The sequence below is a fragment of the Erythrolamprus reginae genome, chromosome 1 (genome assembly GCF_031021105.1).
Source record: "Erythrolamprus reginae isolate rEryReg1 chromosome 1, rEryReg1.hap1, whole genome shotgun sequence".
NCBI classification, from domain to species: Eukaryota; Metazoa; Chordata; class Lepidosauria; order Squamata; family Dipsadidae; genus Erythrolamprus; species Erythrolamprus reginae.
This window is the reverse complement of record NC_091950.1, coordinates 146647933-146673988: the sequence shown is the minus strand read 5'-3', so window position 1 is coordinate 146673988 and position 26056 is coordinate 146647933. Positions and strand designations below refer to the sequence as shown.

Below are 26056 nucleotides of genomic sequence, written 5' to 3'. Positions count from 1 at the left end.
AAAATCTGATCCTTTCTCCTACATGGCTGATTTTCAGGAGAAAACCAACCATTCAGAATTCAAAGAACACAGAGATCAACTTACCAATGTGCCACTCAAGACTAAAATAATCTCTTTAACTGTGCTGCTTAATGAGTTAAGAATGTAGCAGGGGACAAGGAAGGCTAAGAAGCAGACAGGAAAATATAGACGTCAATATTCTCTGTTTAGAAAGAACCAGCTGGTAGAATTTGCCTTCTGGAATTCTTTCCAGGCCCTTCACAGCAGTTTCATTTTAGATGTGGAGACTGGAGGAAGCGGTTCCAGATTGGAACAGGGGGCAACCTTTTGCCTCTCCTATAAGGATCCATGGAAGGATCCTTGTAGGACAAGGATCCTCCTTGTCTTTCACAAATTACTAAAGACCCACCTTTGTCGCCAAGCATGGGGGAGTTAGGATATTCCTTCCCCTAGGCCATTACAAGTTATGTATGGTATGTTTGTGTGTATGTTTGGTTTTTATAATAAGGGTTTTTAGTTGTTTTATTAAATTGAATTGTTACATGTTGTTTTTTATCATTGTTGTTAGCCGCCCCGAGTCTGCGGAGAGGGGCGGCATACAAATCCAATAAATAATAATAAATAATAATAATAAAGGACTTTTCCTGCATTCCTTTCCTCCCTGGCCTGATCCAGATGATTTTCAAACTCAGAATTTCTTTCACATGCTAAATTTGGTCCCTTTTTTGTGTGTTCAGTTTTTGAAGCATTACAGATGGTCCTTGCTTAACAACCACTTGTTCAGGCACCATTGGAATGGACAATGGCACTGAACATGGGATACTTATAACAGGTCCTCAGAATTCCAGCTGTTACAGCATCCCCACATCACACAATCACCACTGGCAACTTTGTCGGTTCCGACAAGCAACATCGGCGGGGAAGCCAGCAGGAGGTTGCAAATGGAGGCCACGTAATGCCCTCGCGTAATGATCTGCGGGTATTTGGCTTAACAATGGCAGCTTGGAGTGCCAGAATTGCCGCCACTATGCCGCAGTGCCAGAATTGTGGCTACTAAGAGATCCCAATTGTTGTGATTAACCAAAGATTACTAATTTGCTATTGGATGAGTGGATAGCCCCTTTAAATAATTCATTTATTTGCCTCATACCTCATTGAGGCCAGTAAGGGCCTACAGAGTCGGCCTTCTCCAGATCCTGTCTGCCCAGTAATGTTGGTTGATGGGACCTCGGGGAAGAGCCTTCTTTGTGGTGGCTCCAACCATATGGAATCAATTGCCTCCAGAGATTCTCCTCCCTACCGGTCTTCCAGAAAGCCATTAAAACCTGGCTTTTCTGGCAGGCCTGGAATTAGGATTGACTAGTGTGTTTTTATGGTTCTTTTAAAGTTATTATTTTATTGTTATTATACTACTGATTTTATTATGTAATTTTGATTGTCTTTTAATATCATTGTATTTATCTCACTTGTTAGCCACTCTGAGTCCACTTTGGAATGAGTGGCATATAAATTCAATCAATCAATCAATCAATTTCCAACATTCTATTGGATTAAAAACAAAAAACAAAGCAGATTGACATTGCCCACGTTAGAGAAGATACATTTTCAGTAGTTGGGGAACAGAGGGCAGAATTGCAAACAATTATTGAAGCCAGAACCATAGCCAGAAATAATTGGCACAAATTTTCTGTCTTGACTTATTTCAATAGCCTAACATCTTCTGTTCTTCTCTTCTTTTTTTTCTTCCTCCTTCTTATTAGAAGAAAGAACCAAGTGTACCTGAGGTCTGGCCAAGGGTCAGTTGGTCTACTTCTATCTTAACAGAGGTGAAAGGGGGAGTAGCTTTGATTATAATTCTTCCCAATTCCTCAGAGGTGTTGAATTCCCAGAATTCCACAAAATGGAACACTAGAAGCTGAAGTCCCCCAGAATATTCCCTTGTGGGTCCTGCTCAATAGGACTGATTTTTCTGTTAAATTAAAGATGGCAGCAGAATGAAAGCAGGCATGTGTCTGCATAAACAGAGGGATACAGTCCAAGACAAGGCAGGTGCTTATACCACTCTATATTACCCTAATTAGACCACACCTAGAGTACTGCATTCAGTTTTGGTCACCACACTACAAAAGAGATGTTGATACTCTAGGAAAAAGTGTAGAAGAGACCAACCATAATGATAAAGGGACTAGAAACTAAAACATACGAGGAAAGGTTGCAGGAACTGGGCATGGATAGTCTAGCAAAGAAGAGTCCATGGGAGACATGATAGCAGTCTATAAATACAGTAATACCTCGTCTTACGAACTTAATTGGTTCCGGAAGTAGGTTCGTAAGGTGAAACGTTCGTAAGACGAAACATTGTTTCCCATAGGAAACAATGTAAAAGCGATTAATGCGTGCAAAGGGGAAAAGAAATCGCAAAATGGCGCTCCACTGGGCGCACCGCCTGGCTGTCACCTTTTAAAATAGCCCGGGAACTTCTCGGTGTTCTCCCGAACCCGAACTTTTCAGGTTCGGGAGGCCACCGAGAAGTGCTGCCGCTCGGCTGTCACCTTCTGAAAGAGCCGGGGGGCTTCTCGCCGTTCTCCCAAACGCCGAACCCGTAAGTTCGGGTTCCGGAGGCCGCTGAGAAGCGCCCGGCTGTTTCAGAAGGTTACAGCTGGGTGGCGCCACCCGGCGGAGCACCGTTTTTGCAATCAGCGGTGGCGTTTTCAGCCGATCTGGAGGCTGGAAAGGAGGTGGGGAATCCCAACAGGGAATTCCATGGGCGGAGCTTTGATGTCACAAAGACGTCCTTCCTGGAGGCCACGTTAAAAGGTGACAGACGGGCAGCAGCGTCCAGCGGAGCGCCATTTTGCAATCTGCGGTGGGTTCGTAAGCCGAAAAAAGTTCATAAGAAGAGGCAAAAAATTTCCGAACCCCGGGTTCGTATCACAAGGGGTTCATATCACGAGGTACCGCTGTACTTGAGAAGCTGCCACAAGGAAGAGGGAGTCACATTATTTTCCAAAGCATCAGAGAGCCAGAAAAGGAGCAACGAATGGAAGCTGTTCAAGGAGAGATTCAACCTGGAAATAAGGAGGAACTTTCTGCGATGAGAGCGATCAACCAGTGGAGCGGCTTACCCACAGAGATGGTGAACGCTCCAACACTAGAGACTTTCAAGAAAAGACTGGACTGCTATTGGACTAGTGTGACATAGGGTCTCCTGCACCAGCAGGGGGGTTGGACTAGATGACCTGCAAGGCCCCTTCCAACTCTAATAATAAAATAAAATAAAAAAATAAAAAGAATGAAGGCGACCCATGGATCAGCTGATCGTAGGCCTAGAATCTCAAAGTCTGGCCACCTTACCTGTAGCTGCTGGATCTCTTGGTAGGTGTGCTCCAGCTCTACACGGGCAAAATGTCTGTGCAGCCGATACATCTGGAGAGGGTCCAGCACTGGGTGAACAGTGAATGCGGCATTGAACTGCGGATCGCTCTCCTTCTCAGGGTCCGTGTTCTTCCCAAGCTCAAAGTAATGGTAGTGTAGGCCCTGGCGGAGAAGAGGGAAACAAGCACATCAGTTTGGAAATTCAACCTTTCCAGCAAATATACCTTAGAGCCTAGTTTCCCAACCTTGGGCACTTGAAGATATCTAGACTTCAACTCCCAGAATTCCCTGGCTGGGGAATTCTGGGAGTTGAAGTCCAAATATCTTCAAGTGCCCAAGGTTGGGAAACACTGCCTTAGAGCAGTGATTCTCAACCTGGGGGTCGGGACCCCTTTGGGGGTCAAACGACTGATTCACAGGGGTCGCCTAAGACCATGGGAAAAGACAAATTTCCCATGGTGTTAGGAAATAAAGCTTCTATTTTGGCACCTTGGAACGTATTTTTACAATCCGACCAATCAGGCATTTACCGTGAGAGTGTCCCTCTGACCTTCCTTCCAATCAGCTTAAAGCTCTGTTGGGAGAATTGGTGCTAGACTTATGGCTGGGGATCACCACAACCTGAGGAACTGTACTAATGAATTAGAAAGATTGAGAAGCACTGCCTTAGAGGCTTACCAGCACCTCTCTCTATGTTTTGTTAGCAAAATAAAAGATTGCTGAAGAAAAAGCTCAGCTTTTATTTGGAGGGCAGATATGACCAAGAATGTATTTTACACCATACTGTTTTCTCAAATAAACTTCCTGATCTTTGAACTCTCCCTTCTTTGAATAAAAACACCCAGTGGTCAAACCATTCTTGTTTTTTTGCTTATTTCACCGCGATTCAAGTCATCCTGCTCTTGGACTGGGCTTCTTAGTCTGGGGATGAGAGGAAACTGAATTTTAAAAGTGTTCAGTTTCCCCTCATCCCCAGACTAAGAAGCCCACATTTTTAAAAATGTGTTTTGTTTTGGTTTTCATTTAACTCTCACTGGGAACAGAGAGAGTACTAATTATAATTACTGTAAGTCTCAAGGGCTCCTTAGAATGAGAGACAGCACCAGAATTTTGACTCCCTTTTGCCCAGAAAGAAAAGTTTTCCCTGAACTAAAATAGTAGTTAGAGCTACAAAAATAACAGTTAAATAACATTCCCTTAGTGAAACGGTCCCAACAGGAAACATGTTCCACCACCAAATACATATCGTCTCAAAATGATTCAGATTAAAAAAAGAAAAAATACAACCCACTTGTCTCTGTGATTCTGAAAGCCCAATGGGGTTTTAGGATAACTTGAAAAGGAAATATCTGATAATTGTATACCACACATATCAGAATTCTCTTCTTTGAAGCCTCTATCGATAAAAGAAAACGGTTAGGGCAGTGATGGCGAACCTTTTCTCCCTCAGGTGCCACAAGGGCGCACAACGCACAATAGCACATGTGTGTGTGCCCACAGCCATAACGCAATGCCCTCCCTCTGCACATGTAAGCACAATCCACCCCATGATGACCACCACCACAACCCACGCATGCGTGCAGACCTCACTGAAGCCTTCAGACTTCCAGTTGGGTGGGTGGAGAGGCCATTTTCTCCCTCTCTAGGCTTCAGGAAAGACTCCGGAGCCTGTAGATGGCGGAAAATGGGCCCAACGGGCCTACCTTCTGGTTTGGTCAATTTTTTGCCATCCACAGGCTCCAGAGGTTTTCCTGAACCCTGGAGAGGGTGAAAACGGCCTCCCCTTCATGCCCTCCAGAACACGGAAAATCAGCTGGCCAGCACGCACATACATGCCGATGCCACACGTGTCCTCAGATATGGCTCTACGTGCCACCTGTGGTAACAGGTGCCATAGGTTCACCATCACGGGGTTAGTGTTTCCCTTTTTTCTCAAACAACGGTGGCCATGAAGATATCGCACAGGCCAAGCTTTCCCCACAGGAGGAGGAAATGGGGCACGGCCACCTCAGAGGGAAGGAAGCCTCACCTCCTGCTCTGCCACGCAGTCCACTCCTGTATAGTCGATGATACAGCGTCCCAGCCACTCATCAGGGCGTGCGCTCAAAATATCGTTCCGGCAGCTTTCCAAGTGAGGCTGCAAGCGCAGGAGCAACGCTCGGGAAAGCAGGTAGCCGAAGCCGCCGTAGCAGTAGTGTCCCTGCGTGTCGCCACCAATGAACTCCTCGGGTCGGCCCATGTAGAGCATAGTGTCGATGCTGAGGTGAGAGGCCAAGTGGTTCACGCGGTGGGCTTCGACATAAGTATCGTCCTGCACCAGGAACACCCAATCGAAGTCGGACAGGTAATGGTCTATCACGTACTTGACAGTCTGGTACATGTTCCATATGGGCCTCTCGTCTCCATGCGTCACCACCGTCATGCCATGGGGCACCTTGCGCCCCCTGGTGCCCGTGAAGTAGATCAGGCGCTCCAGCCGGTGGCCCAGCGTACGATTCACCGCCACGGCCAGCGAGTTCAAGGTGTTCTTTGAGGTCAGCACGCCCACAAAGAGACGCTGCCGCATGCTCAGCTCTGTGCTGATGTATCGGGTCCTTCAGGAGCAGGGAGGGAATGCAGGAAAAAAATGAAAAGAAAACAAGACAGTTAAGTTTCCTGTCCTCCAACCACCACACCTTTCCAATCAAGGGAGGTCCCTACTGCCCCTATCCTGCTGGCCTTCCAGAAGGATGTGAAGACCTGGCTTTGCCGGCAGGCCTGGGGCCATTGAGCAACTTGATAACACCTTGTTCTGGCCACTAAATGAGATGAATGGTTTTCTATAGGTTTTAGATTGTTTTTATGCTGTTCTTTACATGTTGTACATCTCCCAGAGTCTGGAAGAAATTGGGTTGCCTATAAGTATAATTAATAACATAATAATAAAAATAAAGGGAAGGGCACTTCAGCCCTGCACTTCATAGCAATTGGCCAATCTCTAAAAGATGGGCAAACAGTTTCATTATCGAAATATCCCAGTCCCAGAATTTGTTGTTCCAAAGAAGAGATCCAATGCCAAATAGCCTGATCCAATCTAACAAGCAAGGTCAGAATAGCATTTGGAGCTTGGGATGCTTTAAAAGGACAAAATGTTTTGCTTATTTTACTAATCAACTCCAGGATATTTGAAGAATAGGCACCACCTAGTGGAAGTCAGGCACTGACAATGGACATCTTTGGAGACCTCAAACCTAGTTTTCTCATAAAATCCACTGTTTTCATGTGAGCAATAGTTCCATTCCAGCCACTAGTATGAATGAGGGATGATTGAATGTTATTTATACTGGCTTTTATTTTTTACTGTTTTTATCTTGGTATTAGAGCATTTTAATATTGTTACTATTTTATCGCTGTAAGCCTCTCTGAGTTTGCTTGGGGAAAGGTGGCTTATAAATTTGAAAAATAAAATACATGCATGCATACATACATACATAAAAAATAAGTGTACAGAAGAATCTGCTTTTTTGTGTGCTGAAGTTGTAGCATGTATACTTAATGCCTATGAAAACACACCCCAAAAAAAGGAAAAAAGAAAATACAGACTACATATGTTGAGGAAAATCATTTTTTAAAATTTATTTATTTATTTGTTTGGTTGGTTGGTTGTTTATTGTTATTTATTTATTTATTTAGTTATTTATTAGATTTGTATGCCACCCCTCTCCGGAGACTTGGAGCAGCTCACAACAAAAACAACAATGTGACAAATCCAATATATTAAAAGACATCTAAAAACCCATTATTAAAACCATGCAACACAATCATACCATACATAAACAGTATAACAATATTTTGATCTTCACCCAACCAAGAAAAGTAACAATAGATGATGTTTGGGTCATATTTCTGATCTGGAAGCTACATCCCAAGTGTGAAGGTGGGTTTCATACTTTTGGCTATCCCACTATGTAAAATACCATGTATATTATTGTAGCTTCATCAGTAATAATGCTGTATATTCCATAAGGAGGGAGCCAGGTTAAAGACACCAGGTTGGAAACCAAGAAATTTCTGGTCCCATTTTAGGCACAAAACCAGCTGGGTTATTTGGGCCAGTCACTCTCTCCCATCCCTAGGAAGAGGGTAGTGGCAAACCATTTATAAAAATACTGCCAAGAAAACTATAGAGATTAGTCCAGACAGGACCAGGAGTCAACTCTGATTTAAAGGATACATGATGTACATTACATTACATCAACCTGTTGCATTGTAGTAAAAGCTAAAATCCTACTTGATCCAAAGATCACTGTACTATACTTACAAAAATGCTAAACATCACTGTGTTTGTAGCAATGTTTCAAAATCTTGTGCGTTGTGCTCTCTACAATCAAGTACAGTAGATGCTTCCAACCAGCTAACTATTGAGTGCTGGGTAAAGAAGAGGGGGGGAAAACCTTTTAAACTTTGAATGTGTTGCGAAGTATCTGTTTTTCAAATGAGAAGCTGCCACAAAGGGGATTCTTTTGGAAACCCATGAACAAAGTGATGACCTTAACAGGTCAGAGTCTGGAGTGCATTTTGGGTCCCACTGTCTGGGAAGGACTGATAATATCCTGGAGGGTCAAATCAAGCTGATAAAAGAATGTCAACTCTTTAGCCCTGCTCTTTGGAAAAGGACAAAAATAGCCAAGACTCGGAGCCGATGAATTTATATGATGGTGTTCGTCCATCGTGTTCAAAGAGGACCTTGACATCTAACAGGTGGTGGGCTATCTACAATGTGTCCGCAGGCCTACATAGGCACGAAATGTTCTACCACATGTTGGGCAGACATGAGTGGGCACCATTGTCACACCATTTGCAGCTCTGGCTTTGCGGAGTACTTGCTTTTTTGCTTTTGTATTTATGTAAACAACTGTGAATCACATACACAATCTGGAACAAGCAGATTGTGGCTACTGGATCCAACTATAATTCTAGCAACGAGAGCCCAAAGATGAAAAAGGAGTTAGGCAAACCTCAGAACTTACCAGAGGGCAGTTTTATTGCCTTCAAAGTTCTTTACTCATTTCTCATCTTTAAAAAAAAAAACCTCTCAATTTTCTTGGAGGTTTACTATTTTATATAATTATTTCCACTAAGGAAATGCAATTTTCAAGTTTTGGAAGCAGGCTCTATCCAAGATGAATTATCCAGCATAACAGCAATGCCACAGTAATATCTACATTCAATGTCTATGCCAAAAAAAAAAAGACTTCGTAAAGTTTCAGTTTGGAATCATAAATAATAATTAATAATAATTAATAATAATAATAATAATAATAATAAATTAGATTTGTATGCCACCCCCACAGAGCTCCGCAGTTGGAAGCAGTCATTTAAGCCATCAAATGTAACCCTCCCCAGTGCAGTAACCCCAAACAAAGCATCCCAGAAAGATGGTTATCCAGCTTCTATTCAAAAATATTAAGTAAAAAGTAGCCTATTAGTGGTCAAGGTGATTGGTAAACTGCATTTATGTTAAGGTATCTATTTTTAACATTCAATTGGAATCGGTCTTCCTGTAATTTAGATCTGCTGTTCTGTGGCTACATTCTGGAATAAGAGAGAACAACTTTTGATTTTCCTGTCATTCAGATATTTGAAATTCTTCTCAAAGCTAAACATACCCAGTACCTTTAAACTATTTTCACAGATCTTAATTCCCAGTTCCCTGATCATGTCTATCTCTTTGTCCGATTCCTGTTTAAAAGCACATAGCACAGAACTAAACACGATGTACAAGACAGGTTTAACTAATGCGGAACAGAATGGCACAATAATAATAATAATAATAATTATTATTATTATTATTATTTATTAGATTTGTATGCCGCCCCTCTCCGCAGACACGGGGCGGCTCACAGCAATCATAAGAACAATATATAGTAACAAATCTAATATTAAAATCTAAAATAATAATTTTACATTAAAAAGCCTAAAAAGCCCAGTATATAAAAAACATACATCTGTTACCGTTCCAGAGATTGGAGAACAGCAAATAAAATAAAATACTAATAAAAATAAAAATTATGTCTGCTAGCCTAAACATTAGATGTCTCTTGGTCCTGGATTATGTCCAGAGTATACCCACATTCAATTAAGAAAGTTACCAATCAAAAATAAGATTAAATGTCAAAAATGATAGTAAATTTGTTCTTGGTCAATCTATGCTGATGGCTGATAAGAATACAGAAATTTTATTATAATAAGTAATAATGAGATCTTTACAGGTCAATTTTTTAATAATCTGCTCTAGAACTTTCCCAGTTATCAGTGTCAGATCAACTACGGTATCTATAGTTTTCTGGATCTTTCTTTTCCCCTTTGTGAAGTTAGGGTCCATATTTCTAGTCACCAGTTACTTCATCAAATCTCAAGGTTTTCTCAGGGACATTGTAAAAGGGGTTTCGCCATCCTTCCTTTAGTACATTTGGAAGTGGCTTATCATATCCTTGAAAGTTTAAAGTCATTCAAAATCAAGCAATACTGCCTCAATTTTCTGTCAATGTGGAAGTTTTGTCCTTCACCCTGCTTTTCACATTTTCAAAATGGAACACTCTGTTTCTGTTGAAGATTTTATTAAAATAGGAGACCAATATTTCTACTATTTCTTGAGTATCTGTACCATTTTTCCTTCTTCACACAGCCTTTATTTTTTATTTTTTGAATATCCATGCCAGTCTTTTTTGTTGTGGTTATTCCTACCATTTTCTATTCTGGGTGTTCATTTTCTAACACAGTTCAACTTCAACTTTGACATTTAAATATGTCAAAGGGTTAAATAAGGTTCAGGAGGGAAGTGTTTTTAATAGGAAAGTGAACACAAGAACAAGGGGACACAATCTGAGGTTAGTTGGGGGAAAGATCAAAAGCAACATGAGAAAATATTATTTTACTGAAAGAGTAGTAGATCCTTGGAACAAACTTCCAGCAGACGTGGTTGGTAAATCCACAGTAACTGAATTTAAACATGCCTGGGATAAACATAGATCCATCCTAAGATAAAATACAGGAAATAGTATAAGGGCAGACTAGATGGACCATGAGGTCTTTTTCTGCCGTCAGACTTCTATGTTTCTATGTTTCATCCCTCTGTGAACTGGCTTTCATTCTACCTCCTCTATGTCCTCCTTTTCATTTTCAGATTTTCATTAAGCTTTTTGTACAGCCCCATTGGCCTTTTTTAATGCCTTCCATTTTTTATTTTAATTGGAATAATTTTGCAATCTTCAGTGACCATATTTTCTTGGAAAAAGTAAAGGACAAACCTGAAAAGGCAGTAAATCTGAAAAGGGCTTGTGTTTAAAACTTTGCTCTACAAAGAGAAATTCAAGAACAAACTAAGAAAATAAAATTAAGGAAATGTAACGGTTACTTTCTGAAATAAAAGACAGTCCTTTAATTTAATTAATTTAATTTATTAGACTTCTATGCAGCCCAATCTCATGGGACGCTTTATAATAAAGGACATATGGTTACTGCATTCTAATGTTATGTCCTTAGGAATTCCCATCCTTCTTAAGATTCAATTCAATTCAATTCAATTTATTAGATTTGTATGCCGCCCCTCTCCGAAGACTCGGGGTGGCTCACAACAACAATAAAAACAATACTATGATGGCACAAATCTAATATTAAAAATAACTAAAAACCCTATCATAATTAAAAACCAAACACCACATACATACCAAACATAAATTATAATGAACCTGGAGGAAGATGTCTCAAATCCCCCATGCCTGGCAGTATAGGTGGTTCCTAAGTAGTTTACGAAAGGCAAGGAGGGTGGGGGCAGTTCTAATCTCCGGGGGAGTTGATTCCAGAGGGCCGGGGCCGCCACAGAGAAGGCTCTTCCCTTGGGGCCCGCCAGACGACATTGTTTAGTCGACGGGACCCGGAGAAGGCCAACTTTGTGGGACCTTATCGGCCGCTGGGATTCGTGCGGTAGCAGGCGGTTCCGGAGGTAATTTGGTCCAATGCCATGTAGGGCTTTAAAAGTCATGACCAACACTTTGAATTGTGACCGGAAACTGATCGGCAGCCAATGCAGGCCACGGAGTGTTGAAGATACGTGGGCGAATCTGGAAAGCCCCACGATGGCTCTCGCAGTCGCGTTCTGCACGATCTGGAGTTTCCGAACACTTTTCAAAGGTAGCCCCAGGTAGAGAGCATTGCATAATCGAACCTCGAGGTGATGAGGGCAGGAGTGACTGTGAGCAGTGAGTCCCGGTCCAAATAGGGCCGCAACTGGTGTACCAGGCGAACCTGGGCAAACACCCTCCTCGCCACAGCCGAAAGATGATGTTCCAATGTCAGGTGTGGATCGAGGAGAACACCCAAGTTGCGCACCCTCTCTGAGGGGGTCAATAATTCCCCCCCCCCCAGGGTGATGGACAGACAGATGGAATTGTCCTTGGGAGGCAAGACCCACAGCCACTCCGTCTTGTCTGGGTTGAGTTTGAGTTTGTTGACACCCATCCAGGTCCCAACAGCCTCCAGGCACCGGCACATCACTTCCACTGCTTCGTTGACTGGAGAAGATCTTTTTCCTGTTAGCTTCTCCTCCCAAAGGATTATTGTTCTAAGTTTATTATAATCCACCTCCGAAGACATGTGTTGGACTAATCTGTTTTCTATTCCTCTTAAAATCAGGAACTCCAACCTTAGAACTGTCACTGCCGTCCAGTGTATCTGTTACTTCCATTTCCTCAGCTAAGTCCTCTCTGTTGATTAATATCAAGTAGGAACCAGCTGATCCTCTTGTCTTCCTTCACTCTCTGAAGGAGATTATTGTTGCCAAGACAAGTCAGGGATTTCCTCAAAGGATAATGTTTGGCAGGAGTTGTCCCCTGTCAAGTGTTGGGAGTTAATGATTACTGTGTCAAGTTATTCTGGTATGCAGTGCTGTGACTACTGTATACACAACCGTAAGCCAGAATCCCAGCCCAAGAAATGAATCAAAAGCCATAGAGGAGACAACTTGATGCAACTTGATTTAGTACAGTACGGCACTCTTTCCTTCCCAGGTCAAATGACAATAGAATAGAATAGAATAGAACAGAACAGAATCCTTTATTGGCCAATTGTGATTGGACACTCAAGGAATTTGTCTTTGGTGCACATGCTCTCAGTGTACATAAAAGGAAAGACACGTTTGTCAAGAATCATGAGGTACAATGCTTAATAATGATATTGGCTGCAACAACTACATAAGTCTCCTTGAAAGAGTTAATCATAATCTCCAGTTGAACTGATTATGCCAAGGGCAACACGAAGGGCAAAGCAAGAGGAAGAAGAGGTGTTACAATTAGAATTCAATGTCCATACTGCCATCCTAATTTTCATGTCTGCAACGGCAAGTCTCTTTTTCTCTGGTGAGAAATGGTTTTCACACTGGGTTTGTCCATTTCCCCCAAAATACGTTTGAGCTTGGCAACTCATAATTTGTGAAGTGCAAGTAGTACGTCCTCTAGTCCAGTGTTTCCCAACCTTGGCAACTTGAAGATATCTGGACTTCAACTCCCAGAATTCCCCAGCCAGCATTCGCTGGCTGGGGAATTCTGGGAGTTGAAGTCCAAATATCTTCAAGTTGCCAAGGTTGGGAAACACTGCTCTAGTCTAAACAAAGCCTCGACATTAGGAAAAGCCTATCCTGTATTTTGAAAGATCACTAAATGAAAGCAAAAATTAGAAAATCAGCTTTATGTATTCAGAACATATTGGAGGAATATAAAAGTACATAAAAAGTTATGATCTACAAATCAAGCCAATATTAAAATAAATCAAACTTATATATTATGGTAGTGATTTCTGACAGTCTCAAAATGGGTGAGCAGGGTGGTTGGGCGGTAGGAAAAGCAAGTAGGATGCTTGACTGCATAGCTAAAGGTATAACAAGCAGGAAGAGGGAGATTGTGATCCCGCTGTATAGAGTGCTGGTGAGACCACATTTGGAATACTGTGTTCAGTTCTGGAGACCTCACCTACAAAAAGATATTGACAAAATTGAACAGGTCCAAAGACGGGCTACAAAAATGGTGGAAGGTCTTAAGCATAAAACGTATCAGGAAAGACTTAAAGAACTCAATCTGTATAGTCTGGAGGACAGAAGGAAAAGGGGGGACATGATCGAAACATTTAAATATATTAAAAGGTTAAATAAGGTCCAGGGCAGAAGTGTTTTTAATAGGAAAGTGAACACAAGAACAAGGGGACACAATCTGAAGTTAGTTGGGGGAAAGATCAAAAGCAACATGAGAAAATATTATTTTACTGAAAGAGTAGTAGATCCTTGGAACAAACTTCCAGCAGACGTGCTTGGTAAATTCACAGTAACTGAATTTAAACATGCCTGGGATAAACATAGATCCATCCTAAGATAAAATACAAAAAAATAGTATAAGGGCAGACTAGATGGACCATGAGGTCTTTTTCTGCCATCAGTCTTCTATGTTTCTATCGTATCCTTGTTTTTCTTCAATCCTCCAAAAAAGGTCACAGAGCTAATCTGACTAGTCTAATACCATCCATCACAGAATTAAAAGAAGCTTCTTATATGCCTAAGAATCTCTAACTATTAAAGAACTCATCAATACTTGGCTAAGAATTCATTTATTCAAAAGAGAGGGGGAGGGGAAATCACCAATCAATTCTGTTTATGATGCCTTTTCTTGTTTTACAAAAGCAGACAACTCTTAGTTCTGACAAATGTTGATCCTGAATTCTTGGACTTAAGAATCATGCTGGTTCGTAGATTCTTAGTTGTGAGTTGTTAAAATATCAAAAGGCAGAGCGACCTGTCAAGAATTCCACAAGGCGGACCGAGTTGCCTTTCATGAATGCACAACTCTTGTTTGCCATGCTCCAGGGGATTTGAATCCCTCTAACAGTTTTACTGATCCTCATAGTAAGAGAAAATACACAGGGACTGGGTCAGGCAAAGCATTTACCTGGCTCAATATTAATACTACACTGTTGGAAAACAGACGGGCCTTTCTCTACAAGTAGCTTCGGAGTTTTTCTAATTCAAATGCAGGCAGGAAGTTCTCGCTGTCCAGCCACTCCCACCTCTAACCTCATTCACAGTAGATTCATTCAAAGCCTCCACTTCCTGTCCATTGCTCTCTCCTGTGGAAACGCAACTCATTCAAACTCTCTCCTCCCTGGACCCCTGCTGCTGATCTCACCCAGCACCTAGAAATTGAATCTGGGGAAGAGAAATGGAACACAGCGGAGGGCAGGATCCTAAATGTAAAGTTGTTGTATCTCCCCATGCAGATGGAAAAAGAAACAAAAATGAGGAAGGGAGGGGGGAATGTAAAATGAGGACCCGGATTGTGGGGGCAATAGCCTAGCTCTGTTAAAAAGTGCTATTGCTAACATGTTGTAAGCCACCCTGAGTCTAAGAAGAAGGGCGGCATAAAAATTCGAATAAATGAATGAATGAATGAATGAATGAATGAATGAATGATGTTCAGATCATCCCTGTCAAGAAAGTAAGGAGTCAATTCAATTCAATTCAATTTATTAGATTTGTATGCCGCCCCTCTCCGAAGACTCGGGGCGGCTCACAACAACAATAAAAACAGTATAACAATGGAGCAAATCTAACAATAAAATTATATTAAAAACCCCCAACAATTTAAAAACCATACAACACATACATACCAAACATAAAATATAAGAAAGCCTGGGGGAGATGTCTTAATTCCCTCATGCCCGGCGATATAGGTGGGTCTTGAGTAACTTGCAAAAGACAAGGAGGGTGGGGGCCGTTCTAATCTCCGGGGGGAGTTGATTCCAGAGGGCCAGGGCCGCCACAGAGAAGGCTCTTCCCCTGGGGCCCGCCAAACGACATTGTTTGGTCGACGGGACCTGGAGAAGGCAACTCTGTGGGACCTTATCGGCCGCTGGGATTCGTGCGGTAAAGAACCCTGGACACATTGAGGATAGAGAAATAAAGTGCCAATTCTGAATGGGAAGACTGTATTAGAAAGGTGAAGAATATATAGTGATGAAGACAAATTCCCAGAAGTTCCTATGGCTTCCAAGCTAGCAATTGGTAGAATTAACCACCGGTATTTATTAAATACACAGCATCTCTGCAACATTCTTGGAAGAGCAGATGTTTCTATAATTAGAGGAACTGACATTTTACTGAAAGGAAATACTAAACTGAGCAACAATTAAGGAAACGAAAAGAACATGCAATTGGAGATTAGCAAATCTCCTACCTTCCTCCATCTGCAGTACAGTGATACCTCGTCTTACGAACTTTTCGAGATACGAACCCGGCGTTTAAGATTTTTTTGCCTCTTCTTCCGAACTATTTTCACCTTACGAACCCGCCGCCACTGCTGGGATGCCCTGCCTCCAAACTTCCATTGCCAGCCGAAGCGCCCATTTTCACGCTGGTGGGATTCCCCTGAGGCTCCCCTCCATGGGAAACCCCACCTCCTGATTTTGCGATGCTGCAGGGGAATCCCAGCAGGGGAATCCTACCAACATGAAAACGGGAGCTTTGGCTGGCAACAGAAGTCTGGAGGTGGGGTTTCCCATAAAGGGGAGCCTCAGGGGAATCCTACCAGCGCAAAAACGGGCTCTTCGGCTGGCAAAAGGGGTCAATTTTGGGCTTGCACGCATTAATCACTTTTCCATTGATTCCTATGGGAAACATTGTTTCGTCTTACGAACTTTTCACTTTACGAACCTCATACTCAATTAAGTTTGTAAGACAAGGTATCACTGTATTCTCCTTCATACATCTATCCACCCACAATATGGAAATCTCTATACTAAAGTGACCTCAACATCATCCAACATTTCTCTGGCTGCTACACACAAAGGGGAAGGATCCCTGCAAAAATGAATGGGCATTGTCCAGACTACATAGACGTTGGGGTGTCTTTCGTTGCATCCTTAAGATGCTTATCAAATTTGGCCTGAGTGCCACTTATGAGCAGAGATGTTGCATTAGCTGAACCCAGTTCTTCCAAAGCAAACTCAGATAAGTGCTGAGAACAAGCCAGGACAACCCTATCTAAACACAAGAGACTTCAATATACCATTTATGGGGAAGAAAAAAATCCAGAAAAATCCTGCTCCCAACTCTCAGCTTAGTTGCCTAAAACAGGGGTCTCTAACCTTGGCCACTTTTAAACTTGTGGATTTCAACTCCCAGAATTGAAGCTTTGCTGGCTGAGGAACTCTGGGAGTTGAAGTCCACAAGTCTTAAAGTGGCCAAAGAATAGAATAGAATAGAATTCTTTATTGGCCAAGTGTGATTGGACACACAAGGAATTTGTCTTGGTGCAGAGTACCTCCGGAACCGCCTGCTACCGCACGAATCCCAGCAACCGACAAGGTCAGCTTCAATGGTCTGCAGTACAGCACACTACCTGCTGCGCCACCCTGTAGAGTGTAGTAGAGTGGTGAAACCCAACATTTTTGAACTTCCAGTTTGCCCATTTGGCTGGCTTTTTCACCATCCCAGGCTTCAGTGAACCCTGTGCGTGCATGCATGGGGATTGTGTGTGTGTGTGATTGTGCGCATGCGCAGGGGCAGCACGGAGGTGCCCATGTGTGGGGGAAGGGGTGTGGGCACATCTGCATGTGCTAGCACACGCGCACACACACACCCGTTAGCATGCGAACCAAAAAAGGTTTTGGCATCACTGGTCTAAGACTTTGGAAGAGCACAATTCCAATTTTCCACCACACAACAAATGAACTATTAATGGCAGTACAGCAAGATAAAACAGGGCCAGATGAGTCTGTACGGCCAGAAAAGGTGCTTCTGTAATGTTTTTATCCAATTCTGTGGCCAGAAGCCACAGACCAGAAATGTATCTATAAATATGCCTTAAGTGCATTCCTATATACAGTCAAGTTATTCCTATATACTGTTCTGCCTGACTGGCTCAGGCAATGCGTAATAGTCCAAGGAAAAGAAATCAAACACACACGTGCTCTGCTAATCAGAAAACTTGTATTAAATAAACAAAAAAGGGTTACTCAAAACAGTTCTTAGTGTCCGAAAACAATGATAGTGCAAGGCTTACTTCAGCCGCATACAAAAACACAGGAAAAAACAAACAAAGACAACCTGGAATGAGCAAAGATGTTTCAGGAGTCCTTTTGAATCTTTGAAGCAAATAGCAAGTCCCAGAGTTTTCACCTCCCACTTGTCTGAAAAAGCTGGGTTGAAAACTCCAACGGCACGGAACAGAAACTTCAGAGCAGGAACCACAAAATAACACAGATAAACAGCCACAGTTTGCCTTGGGCCGTTGTTCCCTTTTATACCTTTAGCCCTCATTAAGGGAACCACACCCAGTCCTCAGTATAAGAACCACACCCAGCCCAGGTGCTCCTATAATGACTTGTAATACTCCTTAAAGTGATCCCTTCTTTGCATAGCTCTTCGGCTACGCAGATCAATATATTGATCTGCAGAAGAATCCAGAGACGAAAGACTGTCTGAGGTACTGTATGTCAAATCCCCTGGGCTGTCTGCTGACTCCTGCGTACCAGTGGCCTCGTCCTCCTGGCTGTCTGCCACATCTTCCTGGCTGTCTGCCACATCTTCCTGGCTGTCAGCCAGGCTTTCGCATTCAGTGTGTGCCGCGTCTCTCCTATCTGTGGGAGCAACGGCTGGCCCAGGCCCAAACACAACATATACAGTCAAGTACAGTGGTACCTCTACTTATGAACTTAATTCGTTCCGTGACCAGGTTCTTAAGTAGAAAAGTTTGTAAGTAGAAGCAATTTTTCCCAGAGGAATCAAAGTAAAAGCAAATTACATTTGCTTGCCCCGAGTCTTCGGAGAGGGGCAGCATACGAATCTAATTAATTAATTAATTGATTGATTATTATTAAATAATGTGTGCAAACCCATTAGGAAAGAAATAAAAGCTCGGAATTTGGGTGGGGGGAGGAGGAGGAAGAAGAGGAGGACAGTCAAAGGAAGAAAGTGAGGTGAGGGGAATCAAAAAAATCCAAAACTTTAAGACTTTTTTTAAAAAGAGGGACTCTGAGGCGGCGAGGAGGAGCACGCACCTCCCATACACTGCGCCAGAGAGAGAAAAACCCAGGGGGAATGGCAGGAAACTGGCTGGGGCTTCGTGCCGCTCTCAAATTTTTCCGGGCTCGGGTTCTTAAGTAGAAAATGGTTCTTAAGAAGAGGCAAAAAATCTTGAACACCTGGTTCTTATCTAGAAAAGTTCTTAAGTAGAGGTACCACTGTAACTAACTGGAGGTGAGCAGTATTGCATAAAAAGAGTTTTGTTGGTTTATTCTTTAAGGCAATAATAGACAAGCAATTACACAAGTAGTACATTCTTCAATGGCTGGAGGTCTACCAGAGGAATTATGTTGGTACGGTTAGCTTCCTTTTCTATTTCTTGCCACGAAATAGATGTATGAGCAGTCATAGGCTTTGTAGCTGTAACCATAACATTTGACACACTTTGCTGTGTGGAAGGGGGAAGGAACTAGAGCATAACAGAATCAGAAGAAATGCATTTTCTGAGTACAAAAGTATTCCTTTTGAGAGTTGAAATGATTTTTATCTCAATTTTTCCCGCCAGAGTATTTAAGATAGCAGACATATGGATTTGATGATTAGGGGAAAACAGCAGATAATAGAAAAATGAAAATTATGTTGTAAAGAAGTTAATGTAAAATTGTATTTTTATCTGCTATGAAGACAAGTCAGAAATATTTCTTTCTCTTTGATTTTCTCTGCACTTTTGATTGTATTCTTTTTTTATTCCTACTCATTTTTCTAACTTAATTATTAGTTTCTGTCAGTTATTTTTTTCATTTAAAATGTAATAAAGTGATTATTAATTTTTAAAAAGAGTTAAAATGCAAAAAAAAAACCTCACATAACAGATTTAGGAATGCAGAGTCCCTGCAAAAGAAAGGCTACGCCTGAATTAATTAAATTGTATAATATTTAAGAGACCTAAACACAAGTCATAAAGCACTACGTTTTTTTTCATTTATTGCTGATTTGCTAGTGTTATGAATTCACTAGCTAGATTTAGCCAGCCAATGTTTCCCAATGTCAATTCTTCCTATTTGCAATATGAACGAAAAGTAAAGGAATTTGATCTTTAAAATGCAAAATATTAATAGTATCTAGATGAAACAACTAGATACTGTACCGTAGTTGTTTGAAAATAAAATAGAGATGTTTATTAGAGCTAGGCATAATTTCATGATTGGGGAAAGTGCTTCAGATTAGATTAGGATTAGGATGATTGATAGATAGAATAGAATAGAATAGAATAGAATAGATAGGATAAGATAGATAGATAGATAGATAGATAGATAGATAGATAGATAGATAGATAGATAGATAGGATAGGATAGGATAGGATAGGATAGGATAGGATAGGATAGGATAGGATAGGATAGGATAGGATAGGATAGGATAGAGACAATATAGATATATGTAATTCTCAGTGCCAGTTTGGGGCAAAAACTTTGTAAAACGTGTATCCGTGACTCTAGCACACTGCTGTAAATGTGGGCCAGTTGCCATACACACAAAATGCAGTTACTATTGGGGGGGGGGGGGGGGCAACCATCACAACTTCAGAACTGGGTGTCCCCAGAGAGGTCATTGTTAATTCTGAATGATTGCTAAGCATCCAGTCCTAAATTGAGGACTACCTGTACAAGCAGTTCAAACCTCTGCCTGAACCTGCAAAAAAGATATGGCTGTTCTAATCAATGGAATAGTTTAATTAGCACATAATTTAAGGTGAATTTAAAGCGGGAAGGAAGAAGGCCTTAATAAATAGACCCTGAAGCACTTCTTCTGCACAATTTTCAAACTGTGTAAAGCCTTGACATATTGTTCCTACATTCATTGTTCCAAAGATGGGCAGGCTTCAGGCTTAAATCACCTTCATTTTTATTAACTACACAAATCAACCAACTGCTGTAAAACAAGTTGAGGAGACATATGAAGAACGGTTGCAGGAACTGGGCATGGCTAGTTTAATGAAAAGAAGGACCAGGAGAGACATGATAGCAGTGTTCCAATATCTCAGGGGCTGCCACAAAGAAGAGGGAGTCAAGCTATTCTCCAAAGCACCTGAGGGTAGAACAAGAAGCAATGGGTGGAAACTAATCAAGGAGAGAAGCAACTTAGAACTAAGGAGAAATTTCCTGACAGTTAGAACAATTAATCCATGGAACAGCTTGCCTCCGGAAGTTGTGAATGCTGCAACACTGGAAGTTTTTAGATTAGATTAGATTAGACTTATTGGATTTACATGCCGCCCCTTTCCGTAGACTCGGGGCGGCTCACAACAATGGTAAACAATACATAATAACAAATCTAAATGACAGTTTTAAGTTAAAAAATCCAAAAGAACCCCAATATATAAAAAACAAGCACACAGTAGAATCATACACAGAAACTACATGGGCAAGGGGGAGATGTTTCAATTCCCCCATGCCTGATGGCAGAGGTGGGTTTTAAGAAGTTCCGAAAGGCAAGGAGGGTGGGGGCAATCCTAATCTCTGGGGGGAGTTGGTTCCAGAGGGTCGGAGCCACCACAGAGAAGGCTCTTCCCCTGGGTCCCGCCAGATGACATTATTTTAAGATGTTGGATAACCATTTGTCTGAAGTGGTGAAGGGTTTCCTGCCAAATAGGGGGTTGGACTAGAAGACCTCCAAGGTCCCTTCCAACTCTGTTATTCCATTCTATAATCTCTCAGTACTTGTTCTGGATATCAGTATTAAAAGGGTTCATCCATTTAGCCAATAAAAGGAGTGGTGAGATTACTTTGGATGACTTCCTTCCTTTTTGCACTACTCTGCAGTGTAATTTAGGACTGGGGTGGGTGGGGGCACTTCATTGCTGCTAAAAAGAAACAAGGAATCAAAAACTTGTCCTGATCCCTTGCAAATCCCCCAGAAACCTAAGAGTGGATCCTGATCTACTGTCCGTCCTTGCATTAATCTTTAAGACAAAAAACCAAAAACCCACTGTCTGAAAATATTTTGAAAGAGCCCAAACAGTTGTGTGACTCAACCTTCTCCTCCAGCCTTCTCAGAATAAGCCACAGCCACACTGCTCAGTTTGTGGGAGCAACTGCCATCAGTGCTCCTTCTCAGTCTAGCCCACCTCTTTCTAAAGGAAACTATTTGCACAGAAGGACTTCCTGAACAGTGAAAGTGCAGCCCAAAGCTTTCCTGTGGGAGATCAGGTGCAGAGATCCATCAAGCTCAAGCCCCATTACCAGAGAACAGCCCTGCAAGAGCAAAAATCCTTCTGTATTTTGCAACACTTCAGAAGATAGATGAAAAATACAGAAGGATCTTGACAAACTTGAACAATGGACTCTATCTAATAACATGAAATTTAAAGGTGAAAAAAGTAAGGTTTTACATTTAGGCAAGAAAAGCAAAACACACAGGTAGGGTATATGTACTGCATTGCTCCACAGTAGTAGCTGTGAGAGGGAGTAGCTGGCTCATATTTAAATGGACAACCATTTAAATATGAGCCAGCAGTGTGCAGCAGCTGCCAAAAAAGCCAACACAGTTCTAGGCTGCATTAACAGAGGGATAGAATCAAGATCACTTGAAGTGTTAATACCACTTTATAAGGCTTTGTTAAAGCCACACTTGGAATACTGCATTCAGTTTTGGTCACCACAATGCAAAAAGGATATTGAGACTCTAGAAAAAGTGCAGAGAAGAGTGGCAAAGACGATTAGGGGATTGGAGGCTAAAACATATGAAGAATGATTGCTGGAACTGGGCATGGCTAGTTTAATGAAAAGAAGGACCAGGGGGACATGATAGCAGTTTTCCAATATCTCAGGGGTTGCCACAAAGAAGAAGGAGTCAACCTGTTTTCAAAAGCATCTGAGGGTAGAACTAGAAGCAATGGGTGGAAACTAAACAAGGAGAAAAGTAAATTAGAACTAAGGAGAAATTTCCTGACAATCAGAAGAGTTAATCAGTGGAACAGCTTGCCTCCAGAAGCTGTAAATGCCCCAACACTGGAGGTTTTTAAGAAGATGTTGGATAACCATCTGTCTGAAGTAGTATAGGGTTTCCTGCCTATGCAGGGGGTTGGACTAGAAGGCCTCCAACGTCCCTTCTAACTCTGTAAAAATAAAAAAAATAAAAAAATGAAACTATGAATAACAGTCATCACCCCTCTTTTCCTCCCATCTTGGGCATCATTGAGGGGGGAAAATCAGGCATAAATCCTTCTATAAGCCCTTTAAAACTAAGAGTTTCCTTCAACTGTGTCATGGCAACTAAATTATGATTATAAGCCTACCAATCCTTCAAGAGGTCAGTTAAGCTATGACACTCATTAGTCCAGAATGTAAGATGGCTACCAGTTTGGATAGCTTTTTTTTTAAAGTCTCAGCCAAATTTATAGAGGAAAAAATTATCAATGGTTATACTGTATATCTACTATTGGCCATAGTTTGATTTGATGCACTGTTTTCTGATTTTATGTATAAACCTCTAACCATGTTGAGTCTATAATTTCCTTTCATATTAGTTTTTGCCTAATTTCAAGTTTTCCACTGAGGATTAATGGTATATTTCATTATCAAGGGGGACTCAGTCAGCAGATCTATGAACTGGAACTTTTTCTCTGGCAGCATCTCAGTTGTAAACCCCCCCCCCCTCTCTTCTAGAAAAAAACAAACTGCCTCTGAGTAGTACTGGGTTTTAGGGGGTGGTGTTTTGGCAAGACATGTATAAATTTGGATAGTTATGGGTCACCTTTAACAAACATTTTGTTTTTCTCATCATATTAGTTTTTTCCTATTTTCTTTAAAATTTGATTGTACATTGTCTTAAAGATCCTGCTATTTTGTTCTTTTTATAGTACTGTATTATGCATGGCCAAAAAAGGCCATACATAATACTGCAAACAAGAATAAAATATTATTTATTTTCTAAATGCATCTATGTTATCTAATGAAACAGTCTGCTAAGTGCCATGAAACCTGGGAGCCACAAATACAACTATGTTCTATGTAGTCAAGACTACAACACTTCAAGGTCCTTTCTCTGTTTTGGGCAGGACAAGAATTAGCATTTCCAGTTTCATATCATACTAAGGTTTGCATCAGGACATAATGACTTTGTCCATGAATAGTGCATCCAGTAAGTCTCCTGTGGTTTGTAAACCATGTCTATATCGTTTATGACTCTGGAATTTTTTGTGGACACAAAAACCCTCAAAAGGTTAGGGTTTTAGTTCCAAGTTGATCACTGCTTGATCTATATCTATTGTAAACAGTTATCAACTTGGAAATAACTTGCAAATGACTTGTAAACATAGGAGAAGCAAGATTGGATAACCTTGCAAACATAGGAGAAGCCAATATTATATATACATTGGCCTGTCCTATGATTGCAAGTCATCCAAGCTTATTATTGACAGCCACTTCCAAACAGTCAGTAGATACACACAAGCACATGTATATGCAAAGGTAATTCCTCAACTTACAACCACAATTGACCCCAAACTTTCTGTTGCTAAGTGAGAAGTTTGTTAACGGAATTTTGCCTCATTTTACTTTGCTCACCACATTTGTTAAGTGAATCACTGCAGGTCTTAAATTAGGAACACAGGTATTAAGCGAATCTAGTTTTCCCGTTGACTTTGCTTTTCAGCAAATCACAAAACGGGATCACAATCTTCATAAATGTGAGTTAGTTGTCAAGTACCCAAGTGTTGAAAATGGTCATAATTCTTTCCCCCCCCCAATGCTGCTGTCACTTTGTAAGGTCACTGAATGAACTATTGTAAGTACATCTGCATTCTGCATTTATTTTAAAACTTGTCTGTAACAATCCAAACCTAATATTTTTCCCAAAATGGTTTCCAATGCAGTACAATCAGAAGATTAAACCCCTAAGCAATGTGGTTTTAGTGGGACCCTAATGATCCCACTAAACCTTAGGTGGCAACTAAGGAAACTTTCATATCCTGACTACGTACTTCATGGGACAATCCCAATGTAGTTCCAAAGACTGCTGTCATATGAAAGCAGTCCTGTTGCTTAAATATTGATGCAGTAGGCCAAGAACTAAACAGACCCATCTACTGATCCACAAAAAAGCCCACAGGTTGTTCATAAGGCTCCCTGCACTTGACCAAGTGTGATTGGACACACACAAAAATTGTCTTTGGTGTATATGTTCTCAGTGCACATTAAAGAAAAGATACATTAGTCAAGAATCATGGGGTACAACACTTAATGTTTGTCATAGGGGTCAAATAAGCAATGAAGAAACAATCAATATTAATAAAAATCTTAAGGATACAAGCAACAAGTCATTCGTTAGTTGATGCCCAACCACAAATAAATGGTGCAGGAGGTTACACCAAAACCACCCTTAATGACATGTATGGTTTTTAACGGTTTAAATTGCTTTTAGCTGTTCATTTTAAATTGTTTTAGATTGTCTTTTAATGTGGTTTTAATGCAAAATCGTATGTTTTATTCCTTGGTTGTGAGCTGCCCTGAGTCCCTTGGGAGTTGGGTGGTATACAATCAGAATAAATAAATAAAATAAACAAACAAGACACCAGGATCTCCTCTGGGATCTTTTAGATCTCCTATGGCTCTTCTATGACTTGTGGACTTCAACTCCCAGAATTCCTGAGCCAATCATGCCAGCTCAAGAATTCTGGGAGTTGAAGTCCACAAGAGCCAACTTTGCCTATCCCTGATCTAGACCCATCTTCTCCCCCCCCCACCTCTCCAGCTCCCCTCCCCCTTTAGGTAGGTACCTGATGGTTTTCTTGGTCGTCTTCCCCGGATTCAGAGGCTTGTAGGGCAGGACGCGGGGCTCCCAGCTCTGCTCGGGCTCCGTGCCGAGCCCCCCGGAGACGGAGTTGGGCTTGCGGGCAGCGTTGCCTTGCCCTCCTCGGCGCTGGTGCTGCTCCAGGCCCCCTTCGCGGAAGCTGCCATGGCCGGGCCCGCAAGGCTCCTCCACCCAGGTCACGCTCAGCAGGCTCAGCGTGAAACCGAGAGACACCCCGACCACCACAGGCCCCACGGGACGCAGGAGCGACAGGAGCGAAGAGAAGCGCATGGCACCGGCGGAAGGCAAGAGCCGAACGAGACCCGGAATTGGGGGGGGGGGGACCAAGTTAAAAGGGACAAAAGGGGGGGAGAGGGCAGCAAGAGCTGAAGGTGGGTGGGTGGGGGTTCCTGGGTTGGGAGATCCCTCTTTAACCCGCGACACGGCACTCAGTGGGGATCGGGGCAGCCGGGGACCATTCCCACGAGGCTAAGGGGGGGACCGGCGTGGGGTCCTGCCCAGAGGGAGGGGGCGGCTGCAGCTAAGTTAGCGGAGGAGGTGGGCCCGGCCCGATTCCGGAACCTGGAAGGAGCAGCGCCTATTGGTCCAGCCGTTCCATGCCGGTCCTAGAGAGAGAAGAATTGCGGGGTGGGTGGCGGGGTGGGCGGAGGGGAGGAAACCAGTCCTTCGCCTGAACCGGAGTATCCCCGCGGAAACGTCACTCCCCGCTTCTCTTGGAAGAGTCGCCGCTGGCGCTGGCGCCGCCGTCCGACGTGTCACCCTTGGATAGTCCCGCCCTCTCCGCCATCGTCATTCGTCCGGCCGCGCCTCCTTTCCCTTCCGCACGCC

The 26056-nt window shown here is 42.2% G+C and overlaps 1 protein-coding gene across 1 annotated transcript in view; it reads right to left on the bottom strand.

The window, feature by feature from the left end:
* Positions 1 to 26056, bottom strand: part of CHPF (chondroitin polymerizing factor) — a 36922-nt gene extending 10866 nt beyond the window's left edge. Inside the window, exons 1-3 of the mRNA XM_070728437.1 lie at positions 25194 to 26056; positions 5405 to 5969; positions 3355 to 3537 (exon numbers count right to left, since the gene is read on the bottom strand). Coding sequence (XP_070584538.1) covers positions 3355 to 3537; positions 5405 to 5969; positions 25194 to 25498 — 1053 coding nt within the window. The 5' untranslated portion in view covers positions 25499 to 26056. The remainder of the gene's footprint in view (positions 1 to 3354; positions 3538 to 5404; positions 5970 to 25193) is intronic.